General features: G+C 36.0%; 1 protein-coding gene across 2 annotated transcripts in view; it reads left to right on the forward strand.

The window, feature by feature from the left end:
- The window catches only part of SKAP2 (src kinase associated phosphoprotein 2), a 105,762-nt gene that overhangs the window by 61,979 nt on the left and 23,471 nt on the right, over positions 1-20,312 (forward strand). For both annotated transcript variants that reach the window (XM_015853838.3, XM_085538456.1), the window contains exons 5-9: positions 798-875; positions 1,602-1,685; positions 8,144-8,268; positions 9,189-9,252; positions 9,593-9,691. In XM_015853838.3, coding sequence (XP_015709324.1) covers positions 798-875; positions 1,602-1,685; positions 8,144-8,268; positions 9,189-9,252; positions 9,593-9,691 — 450 coding nt within the window. The remainder of the gene's footprint in view (positions 1-797; positions 876-1,601; positions 1,686-8,143; positions 8,269-9,188; positions 9,253-9,592; positions 9,692-20,312) is intronic.

Raw genomic sequence — 20,312 nt, forward strand, 5'->3', positions numbered from 1 at the left:
GTTTTTAACAACTAGATTTCTTTTTTGATTTGAGGTAGTTAGACTAGTTAGTCTCATGCTTCTAGCTGCAAATTTATGTTTGAGAAAATACTTGTTTATTTTGCAGATGAAGCAATTTCCTACAAAATCTAAAAATAATATCTGGAGATCAACAGTCTTGTGGATTTCTGTGGAACGTCTTTGGTCTATTTAATATTGCTGAATAAACCCTGTTTACCTCAGCAGTGCTTTACAGTCATGGTGCACATTAGGCAATGTCTGTCAGTAGCAAGCACTACTTTTTATTATCCCTTCATCTGGGTTGGCTTCTCTCTTTTTTTTTTGCTATGCAGTACAATGTATGTTTTTCACCTTGCATGTTGTTTCAAAGTGTTTTTGCACGAAGTTTTTACTGAATGTCAGATTACTGATGTAGTTGTGTTGGATTGTGGTATTTGGTTTTGCTTACACATTGGAAAAAATAAAAATCACTGCTTTATTACAGGCTTGCTGTACAGACCACATTCAAAACACAAGCTGACAATTCTAAGTTGCTTGTTTAATTTATATATTTCTTCATTTTGTTCCAAAACTTGCAGGGGCTGCTGCACAGCTATATATTTTTCCATGCTAAAGTGGTGATGACAGCAATGACAGTTTCGACATTCATAGTTATTTGAGCTTTTTGTACTTCAGTAATCTTGTATAGCAATTACTTTTTCCCATAATCCTGTGCATTACACAAGTAAAAGTTCATTAATGCTACTGTAGTATTTTTCCTGAAAAGCGGGAGTTCACAGAAATTGTTTTTCTTTCAGGGAATCAGTTTCCTCCTATTGCAGCTCAAGATCTCCAGTTTGTTCTGAAGGCCGGATATCTGGAAAAACGCAGGAAAGGTAAGTTTAACTACCTTTGTGAAAAGTGTTTAGTGTGTATGCCATGCTTGGAGGCTCTGTGTGCCAGTATTTGTAGCTGTACATGCAAGTAACTTTATACAGCGTGATAAATAAAATGAAACAGCAGTTGAAATGTAGAATCATTATTATGCAAAAGAAAGAATGAATAATTACTCCTGATGTGTTAAAAGATGGTCCCATTTCTTTACTGACTGAAAAAAATCATGCTGTGAAAGTCCAGCGTCAGCCATAATTCAGAGACTTTCAGATATTTTTGAAGAAAACATTAGGAATTTATGTAAAAGTACCATATGTTGACTTCATGTTTCAGTGAGCATCAAGATTTATTTTCCTTCAGGAGGGCAAATATCGATCTCGGCTTTGGTTCAGTCAATATTTACCTTGATTCAGTAAATCCTGTGTTGTCACCTCAATAACCACTTAATGCTACAATAACTGTAGGAAATATTCAGGAAGTTGTTAATAATTTCTTTATATTTAATGTTACACACAACTTCTCTCTTTATATGATTTCAAATTCCCATTTGTTTCTTAACTGCCTGTTTCTAGCTTTGTCTACATTTGTCTTCCTCATATCCAGATTTTGCTTCCTTTACTTAGCACTTTTCCTATCTTCTTCTCTCTTCCCTCACCTTTGAAAAGAAGTAACATATTCATGTTCAATAATGCCGTGAGGAAATATAACACAAGTTATATTAATTGCAGACCACAGTTTTCTTGGCTTTGAATGGCAGAAGCGTTGGTGTGCTATCAGTAAGACGGTTTTCTACTATTATGGAAGCGACAAAGGTAATTAAAGGAATAATGATAAACTAATAAAATGATATTTTGATGAACAAGTGAATATGAAAAGATGTGCCTATTTTCTAAGGCAGGGGAACTGAGGAAAAAGGTTGAAGTTATTTGTAAAGCTACTTCACATGCCAATAGCAGCTAGCTATTAGGCTTGATAGTACTCTGATGTTTAATTAATCTACTGGACAGCAAAGACTCTTTTTGTCTAAATGGGATTTTCATTTTAAAATACCCTACAGCAATTAAACTATCTGAGTTCTTTAAAGGTTGTTCTATCCAGGAAAATGCTAGTGCAAAAACTATATAGCGGTGTTCCATGTTTCCATCTAAATTTCATTCTGGAAATGAAGTAATATGTCAAACTAAAAGCCAGTCATGGGGAAAAGGGCTGGTTTCTGAAGGTGAGTTTTGATGGCACTTATGAAAGAAAATGGCATAAATGTTGGAATATCACTTTGAATTTTCATAATTGTCAGTGAAATAAAGCATCCTTTAAATTGCATGCAAAGCGTATTTTGTATTTAAGGGTAAGACATAAGATATAGAATTATATATATGCAAGTTTTAAAAGCGTGCATTTTTTTCCCCCCAAAGAACTTATTTTTGGACAAACTTTCAATATGAGCTTTTTTTTTTTTTTTTTTTTTTTTTCCCCTCTCTTTTGCTTAATGTTTGTGCTGCTCTCCTTGAGATTAATGCTCATGGTCTTTTCATATGTTTTTAATTTGATTTGGTTTGTTCCCTTACTCAGTTTGCTGACTCATTTAAACTCATTCTCTCTTTAAAGAAAGAATTAACTTAAGGGTCTAATTGTTTCTCATGTACTCTGGAGGTTAAGTCCAGTTTTCATCTTGCTACAGTTTCCTCTCAAATTCTGTTTCCAGAGTTTTGTTACCACATCTGCTGTATGTTCTCTTATAAATCTTTGGCTTTTCATCTGCTGGTTTTTGGTCTTTGGATTAAGGCAGGAAAATACTATCTCCCTCTCTCAATGCATTTTTCTTTTGCAGCAGCTGTACTGTCAAGTCTGTGTTGTAATTTCTAATATCTACACTGAAAGCTAAGGCACATGGAAATGTTCCATAGCACAAGTTTTGGGGTTAATGGGTTTGTGACGTGTTAGGAATTGACCCGAGATATACAGAGATATCTTTTCTATCTATTCCTTGATCTATAGGCAGGTGCTTTGTCTTGTACATTTCCAGCTTTTGTAACCTTCAGTTGTTTAGGGAAGATCCTCTTTACCATACCCTAATGTTCTGGGTGGAGTTCATGGTCCATGGAGCATCTTCTAAGAGTTGCACAGACATAGACTCCATGACTAGCAAACAAATCACATACATGCAATAGTTTCTGCCCTGTCTCTGTGTGACTGGTGCTGTTAGTACAGGAAAAAGTAGCACAGAATGTGTAACTGGATTTTCTTGCAGATCTGGAATGACCAACAGTACTGTAGAATTTGTCTTTAGAGAAGATAACTTTTTCTTTGAGTAACCTGAGGTATTTTGCTTAGCCCTGTGATGCCGTGGTGTACACAGAGGTTTATTACAGTGAAGAAACAAGTTGACATCAGTGTGTGGAAACTGGACATGTAATTTCTTTAGATCCATCACAAACATGTTTACTACTGAAACTAAGCTGTCATGATGGTGGTTCTGGACATGTGAACTGCTGTTTGTAATGCTCTTCAGCTGCTGATTGTCAACATGTGATGATGCAGTGTGATAAGAGAATCTCCAGGAGATCTGGCCTGCATTTCCTGAAGAACTTGATGCTATTCTCCTGTTTCTACAGCCAGCAGTAGTACTTACTGTGGTATGCTGCACTATTTGAGCTCTTCTTTTGCAGTGACCTTTGATGCTACACCAAATAACTTGGGCCATGTGGAAATGAAGCTGTGTTCTTCAAAGCTGGAGGATAACAGTGAAACATGCATTTGAATAACTTTATGCAAGATAGGAGTTAGGCTCAGTGATCCTTGTGTGTCCCTTGCAACTCAGGATATTCTACGATTCTAAAACTGCTGTCACCTCCCAGATTGTATAGATGGCAGTTGTCTAAACAATGTTGGTCTGCCTGAGCCTGGGCAATGTCTGCAGGCATTTTGTATTGACTGGGCCCTGGTTGTAGAGCTGATTCACACAATTAGAAGATTCCCCTTTTGTCAACATTAACCTGATCTGAAGAGAAACAAGCAGATGAGAGGTTCTGTATGTGCTTACAGTCATGCTGTGTGTTTAATTAGTAATGTAAAGCGATGTAGTAGGAGAAAATACCCTAATTATTTCAATTTTTTTCACAAAATTGCTTTTTTTAACTCCTAAAATTTGACTTTCTGTGGCTGCAGAATTGCAATAGCTGTGAGTAAAGGAAGGCGCTGCTGTATTTTTTTTCCTCTTAGCCTACTCATGGGTTAGCATAACTTAAAACATTTTCAGGCTGTTAAGTTTACATCTGTTTCTTCAACAATTACTGATATCTTGGTGCTTCATAAGACCTGTGTTGGTTTGTAGGTTTAGTGAGTCCTTTGGGACAGCTTTCTAACTCGGTGATGTGCAGGTCTGGACTTGAATATAGTCTTTGCCTCAATTTCTTCCTTCTTCTTCTTCCTTTTTATTTATTATTATTATTTATATTTCTCAAAAGAGAAAATGAAAAGTATGTTCCATTTCAGGTTCGCTCTCTATAAAAAATAATTGCTAGGCGTGCACTTGGAAAGACTTATTCTAGAAGCTGGAAAAGGGATTACTATTTTGAGATACTGACGTGCTGTTTTTAGAAGGCTTAAGGAAAAATATGCAAAACTACATTTAACATGAAGACGCGTAAACTGTAAGATCTCATGGGCTCCTAATTCTAAGATGAAGAGAGTTAAATTATGGATTCTAATAGTATCTATAAATTCTTTATAACTCTCTGAAATCTTTCTGTTTGCCTTTGTTCCTTATGCCGTTCTCTGTAACTTCTTTCCTTTCCAATCTTCAAGTCCTCTCTGTTCTGCAGAGTGCACTAATTCTTTTCACATGTGCTAATAATATGGCCACAATGCCTTAGGCCTCAAATTTACAACCCAATCATTTCAAGACCCAGTTGAAGGTTTACCCTCCTTTGTTTCAAAAGTTCCCATGGACTCAGTTACGCAAGGCTACTTCAAAACCCTTTTTGTCTGCTTCCCCTGAGACTCCCTTTTCCTAATGTAATATTGGCTGTTTCCGTTGTTAACAACATTTCACTTTTTCCTTCTTACGATACATGAAATTTACATGTAATACTTACATTTAGAAAAATGCTTAAGGTGGCTCTCAAATTTCATTCAGATCTGCTTTAATTATTGCCCCATAAGTTTGTTTTTCTCTAAAATGTTTGTCCCAACTTTCACTTCTTTTTTAGTACTTAGTTCCTGATTATCTGCTCAATTGTACAAGGTTTTTACCATTCAGAATTTCTTATGGAAAATGGAATGCACAGACCCAGATTTATGTATTTATTGGTGCATACTGATGCAAGAGAAGAGGATGAGAAGATGAGAGTAAAGAGCAGCTTATTCTGAAATGAGATCTGACCTAATGGTGGAAAAACTTCTGCCTAGTGATGCTCGTGCTCTTTCTTGCTTTTACAAAACTGATCAAATTATATTTTTTACATTGCTGTTCTATTTTGCACTGTGACAGCCAAAGGGTTTCCTGTGGTTGAATTGCAAAGCTCTATCTTGAGAAAATAAGAGGCAAGAACATTATCCTTCAGAGAAGTGCATTCTGTTCATATGTCTCTTCCCAATTCCTTCCTAATATGCTGCTGAATTCCTGTCAAGGGAAAAACTCTGGTACTAATTTGGAGACTCAAAGTGAAAGTGACATCTCAGTAATGTAAATAAGCTTCCTGAAGCTATGGACATTTAAGGCTCCTGCTATTAGGAACTAGTATATCTAATTTTTTATCTCTAAGTAAAATCTTCAGGTCTTTAAAGTTTTTAAACATCAAAACCTGTTATACTCTCAGTGAAGTACAGTATACTGAAAGTATTTGTGATATAAACATTTCTGAATGGGAAAGTTCACAGAAGTCACACCTGCTTAGCTGCAAGCATTTCCTAAGATGTGTTGTTGAGGTGGTTATCAAATGTGGTAATCACAAGATGGCCATGCCTTCCAGCCCACATCTGAGTACTGTTCCTGGCCAAACAGCTGCCACGTATCACAATTTGCCCTCTGGCTGTCAGGTAACAGGGTTGGTCTCCAGTCCTTCCTTGAGAGGTCTATTGTACAGGAGCAATTGGGATTTGTAGGTACCCATTGCCTGTCATCATCAGTAGATGCAGCTGGGCAATTTACTGGCTGGTGTCCTCCCACTTCATACTTGTGGAGCTTCTTCTTAGGAAATACCTGGTCTTTGGTTTGTTGCTACAGGAATTGCAAATGCGAACTGAGTCTTTCTCCCAACTTTGGTGGGTTTATTGTAAGGGCTGTGAAGTATTGCATGATCTTGAAATTTCTTTGTAGTCAACGTTTTAAGCACTTGTGCAGAGCTACACTGGGCTTCTGTCAGGGGCTCCTTTCTGCTTAGGTAATTAGAAGCAAAGATATGACTAGTCTGCTGCCATGAAGTGCAGTGAGAGACTTTAATAGCAAAGGAAATACAATTTTTTTTTGTGTGTATGCAAATAATTTCCACTGGAATGGCATATCCTAAGAGATGAGAAAGGGGCAGTATAAAGAAGAAAATGAACAAATACAATGTGGATACCATGCACTGTGTTGTTCTTTCATTATGAAGTATACCACTTGTTACTCCCTTTTGAACCTGATGTTTGTTTATTCTGTCTGCATGCTCCTATATTATTGGGGTTTAGTATGGCAGAGTGAGAAATTAATGTGCTCTACTTTGTCTTCTTCCTGAGGTCACAAGTGAAGGAACAATAAAATTTCTAGGCTGAAATGAATTTCATTAAAAGGAGATCTATTTAACCTATTGCAAGTTATTTTTAATATCTGCCTTGGTGGCATTCCATGAATTTTGCATCTGTGTCCTGATTGATGTGGGGATGGAGAATTGAGCAAATAAAAAATATCAGTACTGAATCTTACTACTTAATGAAGAAAATCTACTGTTACAGAAGGGACTAGAAAAAGGGAATGGCACAGTGCTCTGGATTTGCTCATGTAATTTTTTAACTTGCTGTTTCCTTGCCCTGGGTGAGAATTAAGAAGAAGGTGGAAGAAAGCACAATGTAAGGCTGTTAAGGAGAGTATTTGTGTAGGAACTGCCCTTTCTTTACTGATGTTTGTGTTGCTGTTTGTCACATTTTGCTCCTTCAAAAATTGTCTTTTTTTTTTCTTATTTTATCTGCCTATGGATTCTGTGTCCTTTTGTTGAAAAACATGAGCATTGGATGCTTCATTTGCTTCTGTTGAGCAGAAGTCACAGCGCTGTTGCGTCTAATGCTTTTTGTTAGTTAATGTATTCCCCTTCTGTGTGGGGGAAAAAAACAACAAACAAACAACATAAGGATCTATATAATTTTATTTCATTTACGTCTGCACTTTGTTCTGGGACGCCTGAGAAAAATGCGACTGGTGATTCCCATATTAGATTGAACGCTGTGCTGTGATCACCAGAACTTGCAAAAACAACTTACTTCTGCTTTTTTGTTTTCTTTTTAATATCCACCAAAACATGCCTTGGTTTAAAGTGCTCAGGAGCACACAGGTGTTACTTGCCCACCACGCAGAATATTTAACTCAGGCCTATGCTAAGTGTTACTTTTATAAACCAGAACCCTTAAAATTGAAAAAGTAGGATTGTCTTTAAAGCAACCACATGGCTCTACGTAATAAACTGTGGTAGGGCTCAGTACTTTTATTAGCTAATTAAACTGTGCTGAGAAAAATGCTTTGGGAACACACACCTGAATTTATAACAGAATTCATTCTCTACTTGTACCATGTGGAAAGGAAGTGCATCTGGGAGTGGGTGGGCAGAAAAGCTTTTTCAATTGTTTAAAAAAGGAGCTTGAAGTTTATTTTTTTTAAGTAAAGTGGTTAGTTCAGGAGGGAGCTCAGCAAGCTCTCGGTTAGATGGGTTTTCCCATTGGTTTACTGAACCTGGAAGAGACACTGATTTATAGGAAGCATGTCTCACCAGTTCCAGTTCTTGGCTTTCCCTAGGTACAATTGTCATAACATGCACTTCTTGCTAAATAAGACCACCATCTGTAAGCATCTCTCTATGGAATTCTGTAGTCATCCTACAGAAAAATATACTTTTTTCTACATCTTCCTTTAAAGTAAAGCTTTATCTCCAGAAGTATCACCTAATCATTTTGCTAAAAAACCTCCCTGTTCTTTGTAAAATTCATGAAATAGAAAACCAAATCTGAATAAACGATAACCTGCTGAGGCACTTGCATTCACTGTTGTAAATGAAGCTCTAACTTTGTTTTTTATCTCCAACAGACAAACAACAGAAAGGTGAATTTGCCTTAGAGGGCTACACCATCAGAATGAATAATAGCCTTCGGAAGGATGCAAAGAAAGATTGCTGTTTTGAAATCTCCGCTCCTGATAAGCGCATTTATCAGGTTGGACTTTTTATGTCGACTTGAAATTAAATTGATAAAGCCTTTACAATTCCAGTTACCAAATGAACATTTCAATAAAACAACTTCCACTGACATCTTAATAAAAAAAAAGGAAATCCTTGCTTGCTTATACTGTATGTTATATATTAGGAAGATATTAGGAAAAAAAATCTAATTAAAAAAATATATGTATGCATTCAAATACTATCATTTTGGACAAGAACAAGGAAATCTATCATCTTTATCTATTGGTCGTTTCAATGTTAGTATTTTAATGTCTATTGTATAGTATGTCTATTATTTCTTGGATGAATTAAGTAACGGAAAAAAAAGTTAAACAAAATATCTATCAGTGTTAAACACATATTGTATTGGCCATGGCTTTGCCAAGTATATCTGCTTAAAGGCACATATCAGCTGTGCAATTCAGAGATCTATCAGCTAGACATCAATATGGAATGTAAGTTTAATAAGTTTTAAATATCTGAGATTGCAGTTGAAAGCCAGTTAATTAAGCTGTCAGGTAGTGTGTTGGAGTCTGACAAGAACATTTTTAAGAAAACTGTACCCAGCAGTCTAAAGAAATTCATGGGTGTCTTCTAATTGTCAAGGGCAAATTTTGTTCATCAGTTCTGGCTTTGACATTGATGAAGAGAAGCAGCTTTTTTTCTGCACAGCTGCCAGCTGCTGATCAGAGTTTCAAATCCATCATCCTCTCCTTCAATTACGTAAATTTGTCAAAATTAGCTTTACATTATAAGAAGCATCCTTGCAAGAAAAGTACCAGAAGACACGAAAAGAATTACTAATGGTTTCTTGAGGAAGTGATGAGAATGCTGCAGACCCTTTATTTATTGCTAATGAAATTGTAGTTATGTTTTTGTCATTACTACTACTTGTTATTAATAAACATTTAATAGTTTACAGCTGCCACTCCCAAAGAAGCTGAGGAATGGGTACAGCAAGTGAAATTTGTAATTCAAGGTAAGCCAGGAAAGCCATATCCTTTATTATTAGTACTGCTTAGTGATGGTAGCGCTGTCATGTTTGTATCTCTCTTATTACCACTTATCCAAGTTTTGAATAGTAACTTTTGGTTCCCAATCATCTAGTAGCTTTTACATGACTTTTCTCCTAATGCAGTGTATTTGCTTTTCTTTCCAAGAGTACCATGTAGCTTGAAAGCTTCCCTTATGAGTGGTATAAAAAAATAAGAATATACTATAAGAACCAGCTTGTAGAATACAAATAAATTATGTTTGCATTTTGAATGAATTTCTTTTAGTTTTCTTATTTAGGAAACGTTAACTTTGCTTTTACATAGATATGGGATCTAATAGTATTCCTGAGGAGGAGGAATATGATGATGTTGGACATGCAAGCAGTGAGCCAACAGATGACAGTATTTATGAAGAACTTCCAGGTATGTTGAGGTTATTTTGTTTTTAACCTTACGACTAGTGACAATTTTGTCTTCTCTGCTTCTAGTTTGATAACCTGAGAGGATAAAGCAACCTGGTGACTAAGATACAGATTTCAATCAATTTTTTTCTGTGACATTAGAAATGTCTTTAACCATATCTGAGTGGAACACTTCAGTTTTCTTCAGCAGGAGCATCAATATAATGCAGAAAGTGTAAAAGTGGTCTTGAAGGACTTCTAGTTCATTAACATTCTCTAGTATGTATTTATTTTATAAAATTAAAAAAATCAACTTGCCTTACAGCTTTTTCCACTGACTTGCCCATCATGTTTTTTACTTCAAAAGTAATTTGCCTAAATGGCAGTAAAAACTAATGTTTCTGTTGCCCAAGATCAGTCTTTCACTTCCTTATGCATAACATATTGAAGAGGATTAGATGAAGTGCTAGTTGACAAATCTCACAGGAATAGGCCCTGCTTGGTTCTTGTAATTCTATTCGCTTAAACTGATGGTAAAAGAGTATACTTCACTTTGGTCTCACCTGGCTTCATTAGGCCTTGTTGATGGTAGGCTTTTAATTCCCACTAACTGTCCTTTTTATTTTCCTGGGTAAATGAATGTATTCTTCCTTCCTTTCATAGTGGAAAAAGTGGAAATCCATTACCCCTGCTGTTAGTTTTTCTTTCTAATCCAGAGCAAATAAGAAATTCTGAACTCTTGTACCTTTCTGTTCCCAAAAGCCATTCTAAACTCTGGAATAGAGAAGACACATGCTAGATCCTTGTAAGGAGGAAGAAGAAATTTACTTGCACTTTGTATTGATCCTCAGAGCATCTTGATGTTACGTCCACTAGCTTTCCAGACATCAAAACTTTAAAGCGTTGTACTTCAGGTACACAGCTCATTGTACCTTGTTGTTATACATCTGATTGTTATTTGCCATTTCTCAAGGAATCATTTGCGTAGTCCGGTGTTTTTTTAAATTTATGTCTGCATTTCCAAGCAAATTCAACCAGTTCATAATGAAGTCAATTCTGTAATATTGGGCTTAGTGTTACAGTAAAGAGAGTTTGGATTGAAGAGATGATATGTATATTTTCTCACTATTTTGTAAAACTGAGTATTTTGAGGAAGCATAGCAGCAATCAGGATGGGCTGGTGCAGTACTCACTAGCTGCTACATTGCCTTCTTCCCCCCCCCACCCCCCCATCCCTCATGTAGCAGTAGACATTGTAGAAAAATGGATTTTCCAGACAGGAGCTCACTAGCTTCAATCCAGTATCCAGAATAGTAATAGTCTGTATTTCCTATTACAAAGTTAGATTTCAACGGAATTCAATTTGTACTGCTTGCTAGCAGAAGAAATAGGCTGATAGTTGGAGAGGGTACAAAGAGAGGTGGAAAAATTACTCTTTATCTGTTAAATCACTTTCTTTCTTCAATGGCTCACACAAATTCATATTTACTATAGAACCATCATTTGCCTGATTCCCACTCAGTGTGTTTTACTGTGGTTATTTATGTGGAGCTTAAAACTTCTCAGACTCTAGTGTTAAACCATGTTATATGTGTGTGTAGTTATATCTGGATGCATAGTCTTTAGTCTAGTGGTGTTTAAAAAAAAACTACTGAGTTGTGCTTGTCAGGAGATAGTTGTCATTTGTCAAGATTTTGTCTTCTCTTATCATCCCTGAAGACCAAATTATTTTCTTTAATAACCTGGGATCTTAGTGACATAATTTTTAAGGGCCTTCTTTCCTTCATTCTTTGGTCTCTCATCTGCGTGGACCACTTACATGAACTTGCAGTACTAACCACGATCCTTTCTGAAACATCAGTTGTGTTCTTTCTATAACAGTCTTGATCAATAGAAAAACAACAGTCTTAATATAAACTCTCATCCTTATATTAAATTTCAATCTTGTGCTATCTTTTTCATTTCTCATTCATCTTGCAAACTTGCATAATAGTAGTTTCCAGTGTGCACAGTATAGCTTCCACCAAAATGATTCTAAATATAGGGTTTGATGATCTCTTTGGTGATTCTTGGTAAGGTTGGAAATCCCAAGAGTTGTGGTGTAATACAAATCTGAAATGTCTGGCTTTGTATCATTTAATTTTAACCTGTCCAAAAGATAGAGAATATTTGGGTAAGAGGACAGTGAAATCCAGTGCTGTCTAGCCAGGGGAATTGCTGTGGGGAATTAATCCAGCAAATACAACTTGCGTCAGTCCCTACTTTGCTGTAAATTGAATTTTGGGATTGGTTCAGTGTCTGACTGGGACAAGGATCATGGGACTGAAAAGCTTGCCTTTGTCTTTTAACTCCCACTATCATTTCTCTGCCAAACAGTTTGATCAAACCACAGTATTTGGCCAGTAATTCTGTTTTGCAGTGCAGTTGGAAGCTTAGTTAGGGAAACTCAGTAACCAAGGCAAAGCTTGGAGGAAAGGTAAGAAACAACTGGAAGTGTGCTACACAGAGAAACATTTTTTATGTGGTTGCTTATTTTAAACAAAGTATTTTAATAATTTTAAAGTAATAGTTTTAAAATTATATTGATGTTGTTTCAGAACTTATTTCAAACATTGCTTATGAAGATGGAGAATGATCAGCTTGTCTCTGAATCACGATTGTCTCTTTAAACAGCTTTGTTGTCTTAATTTTTAGCCATTAATCTCTGCAGCTAAATAGCATAACTCAATGTCCTCATCATCTTCTCTTGTTACTTGGTCATTTGAGCATTTTCACAGCTTGAACTGAGGAAAAGGCAAGAACGTGATCTCTGGTTTACTTTTAGGGAAGAAGAAAGTCATGATTATTTACTGAGGCTTGAGTGTAAGCTTGACCTGTCACTCACAAACACAAGATTATAGCAGATATTTGTCAGATATACTAAGTTTTTGGTGCTAGCACAGAGGATTTCACAAATGATGTGTTAATGAATACACCTTTTCATAAGACATGTGCTTGCTTCAGTGTTTTCAATGTATCACTGCCAAGGTCTGTTTGGTGCATGGCAGTCCCTGTTCTGGACTGCAGCTGTATGACCAGTTCTCAAAACCAAATAAGCTAAAACAAACTGTTAATGGATCAGTGTGAATCAGTGCAGTAGGTCTGAATCAGCAGATAAAAAGATTATTATGAAATCTAACATGTTATTTGTGAAGATTGCTGTTAAGGTAGTGTATTATATATCCTGGTATATTGTCCAAATTCCTCCCAGCGTCAGTTATTTATCAAGTATTTGTGCAATTCCTTACTTCTTTTCCACAAAAGTGATATATAATACTGTTGTGCTATTTAAATATACACGTATTTTCTTTTTTCCCAACAAAAAGAATTCTAACTGTATTTCCTTAGAAAATGATGTGATTTCTAAATCTAAGTGGAGTCTGTGATATTTGAAGCTGAAAAGTAGATGAGAATTCTTGAGGACTCATCTAAAGATGAGTTTTGAAAGTAATTATTGGAAGTATTTTGAATTATTTCTATTAAAACACATTTCATATTCAAGAACAGTGAGGTGGTTTTTCTTTTTTTTGTTTGTCCTCCTTTTAAAGCAGTGAGGAATGGCTGTTCTTCAAAACCATTTATTCCAAGATTGGATCTCAGTGTTAATAAATTAATATTTTTCAGTTGTTTAACCATTTATTTTTATATACTGGGTATGTCTGCCCATAATGCTTACCATTAGATGCAATACCAGAATAAGAGGAGATGCCGCAGGGCTTACTTACTTCACTGTAAGTCAAAAGATATTCAAATAATTGAATCATAGAATCACAAGGTTGGAAGGACCTTTAAGATCATCTAGTCCAACCATCCTCCCTTTACAATACCTACAGAAAACCCCTAAACCATGCCTCCTAGCTCCCTATCCAGATGCTTCTTGAACACTGCCAGGGATGGTGACTCCACCACCTCCCTAATATAGGATCAATTAAAAACGTATGTGAACTGCACATTGGTGTGAGGGTGCAGTAATGATGTTTTTTTTTCTGCCTTAGGTGTTTTTGTGTGTGTTGTTATCATTGGGATTTCAGGTCTTCTATGTGTCTTTTATTATATGCCAAACATGGAAATGACTGGAAAATATTTTCTTGCAACTGCAGGTTGCTGAATTTAAACTTCTGTGATGGTCTGGGGCTGTGTCTGAATTCTCTGTTGCCCAGGGTTTTGAGGCAGTACTCTTGTGGAATTAATATATACCGAGTGTCTTTCCACTGATACTTGATGATCATGAGACATTAGTTATGAATGCAGACAACTTTTTGTATTTGAAGACATCACATCCAGAAGATGCTTAGGAACCTGATACCTGAATCTCAGCTTTTGTTTGCCACAAGAGCCTGGGCTTTATCTTCAATTAATGTAATCCTACATCTAAAGAGGGAACCTTTTATTTCTATTGATGTTAAGTGTCAGTGATGGAAGAGGAGGTAAGACAATCTGGTGCAGCTGAAAATAATAAGATGTCCCTTGAGTGGGAAGTGGCAAGTCTTTGAGAGGAAAAATAAGGTTCACAGACCTTTCTTGTGTGTTTCTCGAACAGTGAATATATATCGCTGGTCTGGGGATAATAGGTGTCCCATAGCTGTCAGGAACTCTACTGTGGCTGATGCAATTCAAATATATTATAAACATTCACAAACATTCAAGTGCGGAAGCTGGTAAAAATGGAATAATAATTGAGTATTCAAATTTAGGCTGATTTGTGTGCGCGAGGCACTTGCCAGTCTTGGGTAAGGAGAATTTTCTGCTGAAAAATACTTTTAGAGAAGAGTGTTCTTTATTTAGTAGCATACTTGTACTGAAGAAAAAATTGTTCTTTTCCTTTTTAACCAAAATACGTCACTTATTCTAAGCCTACGTTTTCAGAATTCCAGATTGCATTTTCTGTATTCCATTTTTGGAGTTGTAGAAGGAATGGTGGCCAGCTGTGAAATTCAGAGCTGTTAATTGTAGTATCTACACTAAATGGAAAATGTGTACAATTAAGTTTAGGTATTTTCCTCTTCTTGAAATGCATGCAAGACTAAATAGGCTCCAGAGTTCACAAGAGGGAAAAACAGTAGTATACTTCCTGAATTGTGATCCACTGTAATAAGGAGTTACAAAAAACAAAACAAAAAGAAACAGAAAAGTGCCCAATCAGACAATAATAATAATAAAACATAAAAGATCTAGATTGTTAAATATTCATTGGCTGTTGGCATTTTGAAGCTTGTTTGCTTAAAATTAAAAAGCATAACTTGGTAATATCTGAAAAGGAAGTATTTTTAATCATGCAGTTTTATGTATAAAAGAAGTCTTTCAAAAACTAATTACTACACATCTCATTGAAAGGACTTTACTTATTGAAATAAGATTATTTTATTGCAAGTACCAATCCATCATTTTTACATTGTTTTCTGTGTGCCAGTGCTAAACAACTTTTGACACTATTGATCTGTAAAACCAATCTGATGTGAACAGTATGTGACAGAAGTTGTTTGTTATTGAAAGACAGAATTCTGTCCCAGAATGGCTTGTCATCCTGGGGAGAGAAAATCACACAAAGTAAAATTACTTGTATCATAGCTTTTTTTTTTATGAGGACTGTGTTTCTGACAGTTGAGTTCTTGTTAAATGTGAGCAAAGCTTTGTTTATGCATGCATGTCTTCAATGGGTTATGGACCTGTAGTTCTTTCTTTGGTGGCACTGGTTTTATCTAATTAAGCAGCAGTGAAATAATTCTAATACAGAGCCTTCAGAGGAAATGCCTTGGTATGTGAAATAGTTTATTAACCATAAATTTGAGGAATTGCTGTAGTTTAGCAAGTTCAAAGTAAAATGTCAATTGTATTATGTATATTTATGAAAATAGAAAATTTGGGCTTGCTCTACTGTTTGAGTGTAACTGTGATGAATGCTATATAGATAGATCAAGGAACCTTTACTTTTTGAATTTGTGATGAATGACTGTATATCAGGCTATTAAAACCATTAGGCAGAGTCTTTTGAGAAACAAGAGCAACCAGAGGTTATACGGTGCCTCAGGCTAGTGCTTCCCAACTTTTCTGGCTTCCACGAGGTAGCTATTATAGAACCATAATTTATACAACTGGGTTCTAAAATAAGACCCAGTAAGGTGGGCTTTAAAGGCTGACTTAATCACTGTGTTACTGTACGTGCTATTCTCTGATTTGAATTCTTTAGCCTTTGGAAAGCTTGAATCCCTCCATATATATATATATGGATATATATATATATATCCATATATATATATGTGTGTGTGTGTGTGTGTGTGTGTGTATGTGAATATATATATAAAAGATATATATATATATCTTTTGTCTCAGTATACTTTTTATGTGCTACCCGCTCTCCTCAAGATGGAGAAATTAGGCTAACAAAATGCTGCTAATTAACCAGAGCTTCATGAATGCTGTTGTCTGTAATGCAAGTGTGCCTGTTTTGCTTGTTTGTTACAGTGTGCTACATTTGTAATGGATATCATGTTTAGCTTGCATATGAACAAGGAAAACAACACAAAAAAGGGCTCTGTGTCTGCCTTTCTTGGCTGCTACTCTCTGGTCTGGCTCCTTGTTTTTGGAAGGAGCAGGTTGTCTGCTTCAGTGGTCAGGCAGCGTGAACCAGGTTGAGATGGAAAGATGCAACAGTCTTCTATGCCCTAGCACAGGGAGGGGGAAGCTCCAGAGGTGGCAGGCTGCAGACATACAGGTGAGCATCAGTGCTGAAGGAAAGATCGTGTTCTTAATAAGACAGAAGAGGCTGGGGAGAGCCCATTGCAGATCACTGAAATTTGGACAAGAGAGCAAAAAAGGAAGAAAATAACTCCAGGACACAGTTGGCACTGGGGATGTTTTCTTACAGTCCTTTTTTTTTTTGTTTGTTTGTTTGTTTTTGTTTTGTTTTGTTTTGTTTTGTTTTGTTTTTAATAGCCTTATTTTTTTTCTAGGAAATCTTAATCTCCACCTAAGAACTTTTTATGTTCTAATGAGAGCTAGTTTAAGAGCTTGGGATCTTTTGAGTTCTTTAAGGAAAAAGATTGAGTGATTCTCCCTCTGGTTTGTGGCCAGGCTGTAACAATTACTCTGTCCTTGAAAACTGAAGACAACAATAAGTAAAACTGGGAAATAAAAGGAAGGAATCTTACTGTCATGGCAAAGCTGTTGTCTACAGAGAAGCCCCTAGTGCGTAGCGAGAGTGTCTACTCTTCAACACGTCACAAAATACATTAATTGAATCAATTTTCATACCTTTCTGATGGAGTAAGGTGTTTCCATTACTAAATATTGAACAGTGGTTTCAGATAATTGAGTAAACATCATTTCAAGATGAATATGATTTTGTTATTGTTTCCATAAGGATCATTAAAGACCAGTTTCTGGATTAAATCACCTTGCCCAGGCTTAGCAAATGGCTGCTTGTAAACTACAACTTGGGACTGCGCTGTGTCTTTGGCATGAGGCCTAGAGAATCCAAAGTACTGGCTGCAAGAGAGTTCAGCTAATCTGGGACTCTAGAGGCCCTGGTTTTTCTAAGAACCAGCTGCATGCCAATCCCGCAGTAAAGTGGCGGGCTTCTGGGGAGCAGTTGTCATCTCCTGTTTATGAACTGTTTTCAGATCCCTGCCGTCCTCCCTCGTCTCTCAGAGGTGCATGTAAGGCTGGTGACATCAGACATCCAAAGCTGCTGATCCCACTCTGGTCCTTGTGTATGAGAGGAGGGGAATGAGACTGCGTTTGTTGACGTGTGTAGAAATGAATGTGGACTTGGTACCCTCAAATACTCTATGTGTAAACAGTCTGTGTAGCAGCTATAATTTTTAGCTTATTTCTGATTTATTCTGATTTTTTTATTTCCTAGTGAATCATAACAACCATGTTTCACAGTTAATTTCCTCATTTAAAGCTGGAGAAAAAAATTTAACATAGCCGCCATGACTGAATTTAGTGGCATAATGCCACAAACAGTGAAAAGAGGCAGTGGTGTGGGTTTGTTACTTCTTATGAAAGTACCCAAAGACTGAAGGCTGGTTGGTTGGTTTTTGGGTTTTTTTTTTTTTGTTTTTTTTTGGTTTTTTGTCAATGTGCATTTAATGATCAACACAGAGAATACAAAAATGTCTTGGTAGAACATTTTAAAGGAGTCAGTAGAGAAGCATCTGGGAGCCAGACTTTTCTTGTGGAAACATGCCAACAACTGTATTGTGTTTCCTCTCACTAAAGCAAACGAGGCTGAAACGCCTTGTCTTCTGTGCCTTTTGGAGTAAAGTCATTTCTGGAATCAGGATATAAATTTGAATACTTTTAACCCTGCAGATTATTAAAGGATATAATGTGGTTTAAATAAGATGCTTTCTTTATGATTCTGTGTATGTAAATATTGTGTCAAGTCACATTTGTCACAATTAGGAGTATGTAATTTTCAGAAATGACTTTTAAATTTAAATCTTGCCGCTGATCAATGAGTATGGGAAACTTCTCTTGACATCTAAAGACTTCTTTCTCTGCAGCAGATAAATTTAGGCCTGAGAACTGTGACTCCTGTACATGGTTGTCAAATAACACTGTAGTACAAAGTTATAATGTATAGATTAGTTAATTAAATACTTGATTGGTAGATGTATTTATGTAGGGAACTATTTATATTTTCTATGTAGATTTTAATAGCTACCACGTTTATTTTAGCAAAACCTTTATTAATAGAAGCTTACAAAACGTCATGTTGAACACTTAAACTATTTACATAACTAAGAGCTATTATGGGTTAAGAGAACAAACCAATTTAGTTACAGCGAATTCACATAAATCTTTACAATGCTTATATACAAGAACAGAGTTATGTGCACGCACACGTATTTAGGAAGGCAGTTTCTGGTGCAGATTCCTGCGAACCTACAACATAACTGTGGAATCAGCTTCAACAGCACTGTTCTGTCCAATAATTGCAACTGTTTTGTTTGAAGGAAAGCAGGGCAGGTGAGGGGGCATTTTTTTGTTAACTAGCTGAATCATGTGAGGAGCATGTAGAAACATCAGAAGTTGAGAATTGTTAAGAGAAGTATCCTAAAATATTTTGCTCCTTATTTAAATGTTTAAGTATGGATTTAGATAAGACACCTCTTGCCCAGATTTTACAAGCCAAATTTGAGGCTTTTGGAACATTTGTAGAAGTGGAGCCAGAATTGTGCTTTTGTTGGATGCTGACATAAAACCTTACCTTCAGAGATCCCTCTGCTTGGGCATAGAAGTTATCTAGGCTCTCAATCGAAAAGTAGAAGTAACGCTTTGAAAAGTGCCTGGTCAAACTTTATGACTTTAGGAGGAGCTGGGCTCTGAAGTTGCTTATGAAACCTCGTTTGATGATCTATCAATTTTTGTTGGGTTTTTCTTTGTTGTTTTTTTGAGTTCAACATATCGTGACCAGTTCAGCATACAGGATCGGACAATGTTAAGAGACTTGATTTCTGAAAATAAATTCCAGAAATAATTAATTTTCAGTGCTTATTAGCTGTGAATGTAAATGCAGGGAAAAAAAAAATTAATGACTTTCTGGAAGTGGCTCTCTGTAATTTCTTCTTTCTTCATTATAATTATTGTGTATATATCCACAATTGAACTTGCTTGCAGTGACCTTTATCTTTTCTCTTGAGAAGAATTACTGTTATCAGGTCTTTCTTCATGAGAAAATAAAAAGGTCAGTGCAAAACTCATCCCTTATTTCTATGCAGTGCACATTGCAGTTTGGCATATTTGTATTGAATTTTATTAATAATAATTAGATCATTTTGTCAAAGAAATTTTAGAATTAGGAATTGTAGATGGTCTGCTACATACTCCTACTTTTCCTGCCTCCTTCCACCTGCTCTTCTCTCACGGTTACCGTTGGTCTAGTTGAGGTTTTACATATTTCTGTTCCTCCTGATCCTGTCAGCCTAGCTACTTTTTTTCTCCATCTTTAACCCTAAATTTATGAATGGCTGGTTCTTCCTCATCTATATCTAGGAAGATAAACAGAATGTAGAGAATCTAAATGTGTTGCTTTTCTTTCTTTCTTTCTTTTCTTTTCTTTCTTTCTTTCTTTTCTTTCTTTCTTCCTTTCTTTCTTTCTTTCTTTCTTTCTTTCTTTCTTTCTTTCTTTCTTTCTTTCTTTCTTTCTTTCTTTCTTTCTTTCTTTCTTTTTTTTTTTTTTTTTTTTTTTTTTTTTTTTTTTTTTTTTTTTTTTCCCAGTTGAGATTTTGAATTATTTGTTGTTTGGAAGCGAAGAGTATTGCTAGGGACAGAATGACTGTGTTGATTCAGCTGTCATTCAGAATATGACTGTGAAGGTTGCTTATATGCAAAGTGAGCTCCAAGCAGGCACTCCAGGCAGGAAGCTGAGTTCATGAAATCTTAATATATTCATAATTAAAACCAGGAATCGCCTGTGTCTCTGTGGATTTTTCAGTTGTCCTAATGAGTATATTCTGTTCTGTCATTCAGGTGACTGAACATGCTTTTCCTTCCATAGTGCTACTTGGTTCTTAGAGCCTGGAGGGCCTTGTGAACCCCTGGAAACAACAGCTCTTACTCACCAACAACCTTTGTGTTTGGCAATGGAACAACAT

Source organism: Coturnix japonica, chromosome 2 (assembly GCF_054131305.1).
Source record: "Coturnix japonica strain WE chromosome 2, WE-NBRP24, whole genome shotgun sequence".
In the NCBI taxonomy this organism is placed as follows: domain Eukaryota; kingdom Metazoa; phylum Chordata; class Aves; order Galliformes; family Phasianidae; genus Coturnix; species Coturnix japonica.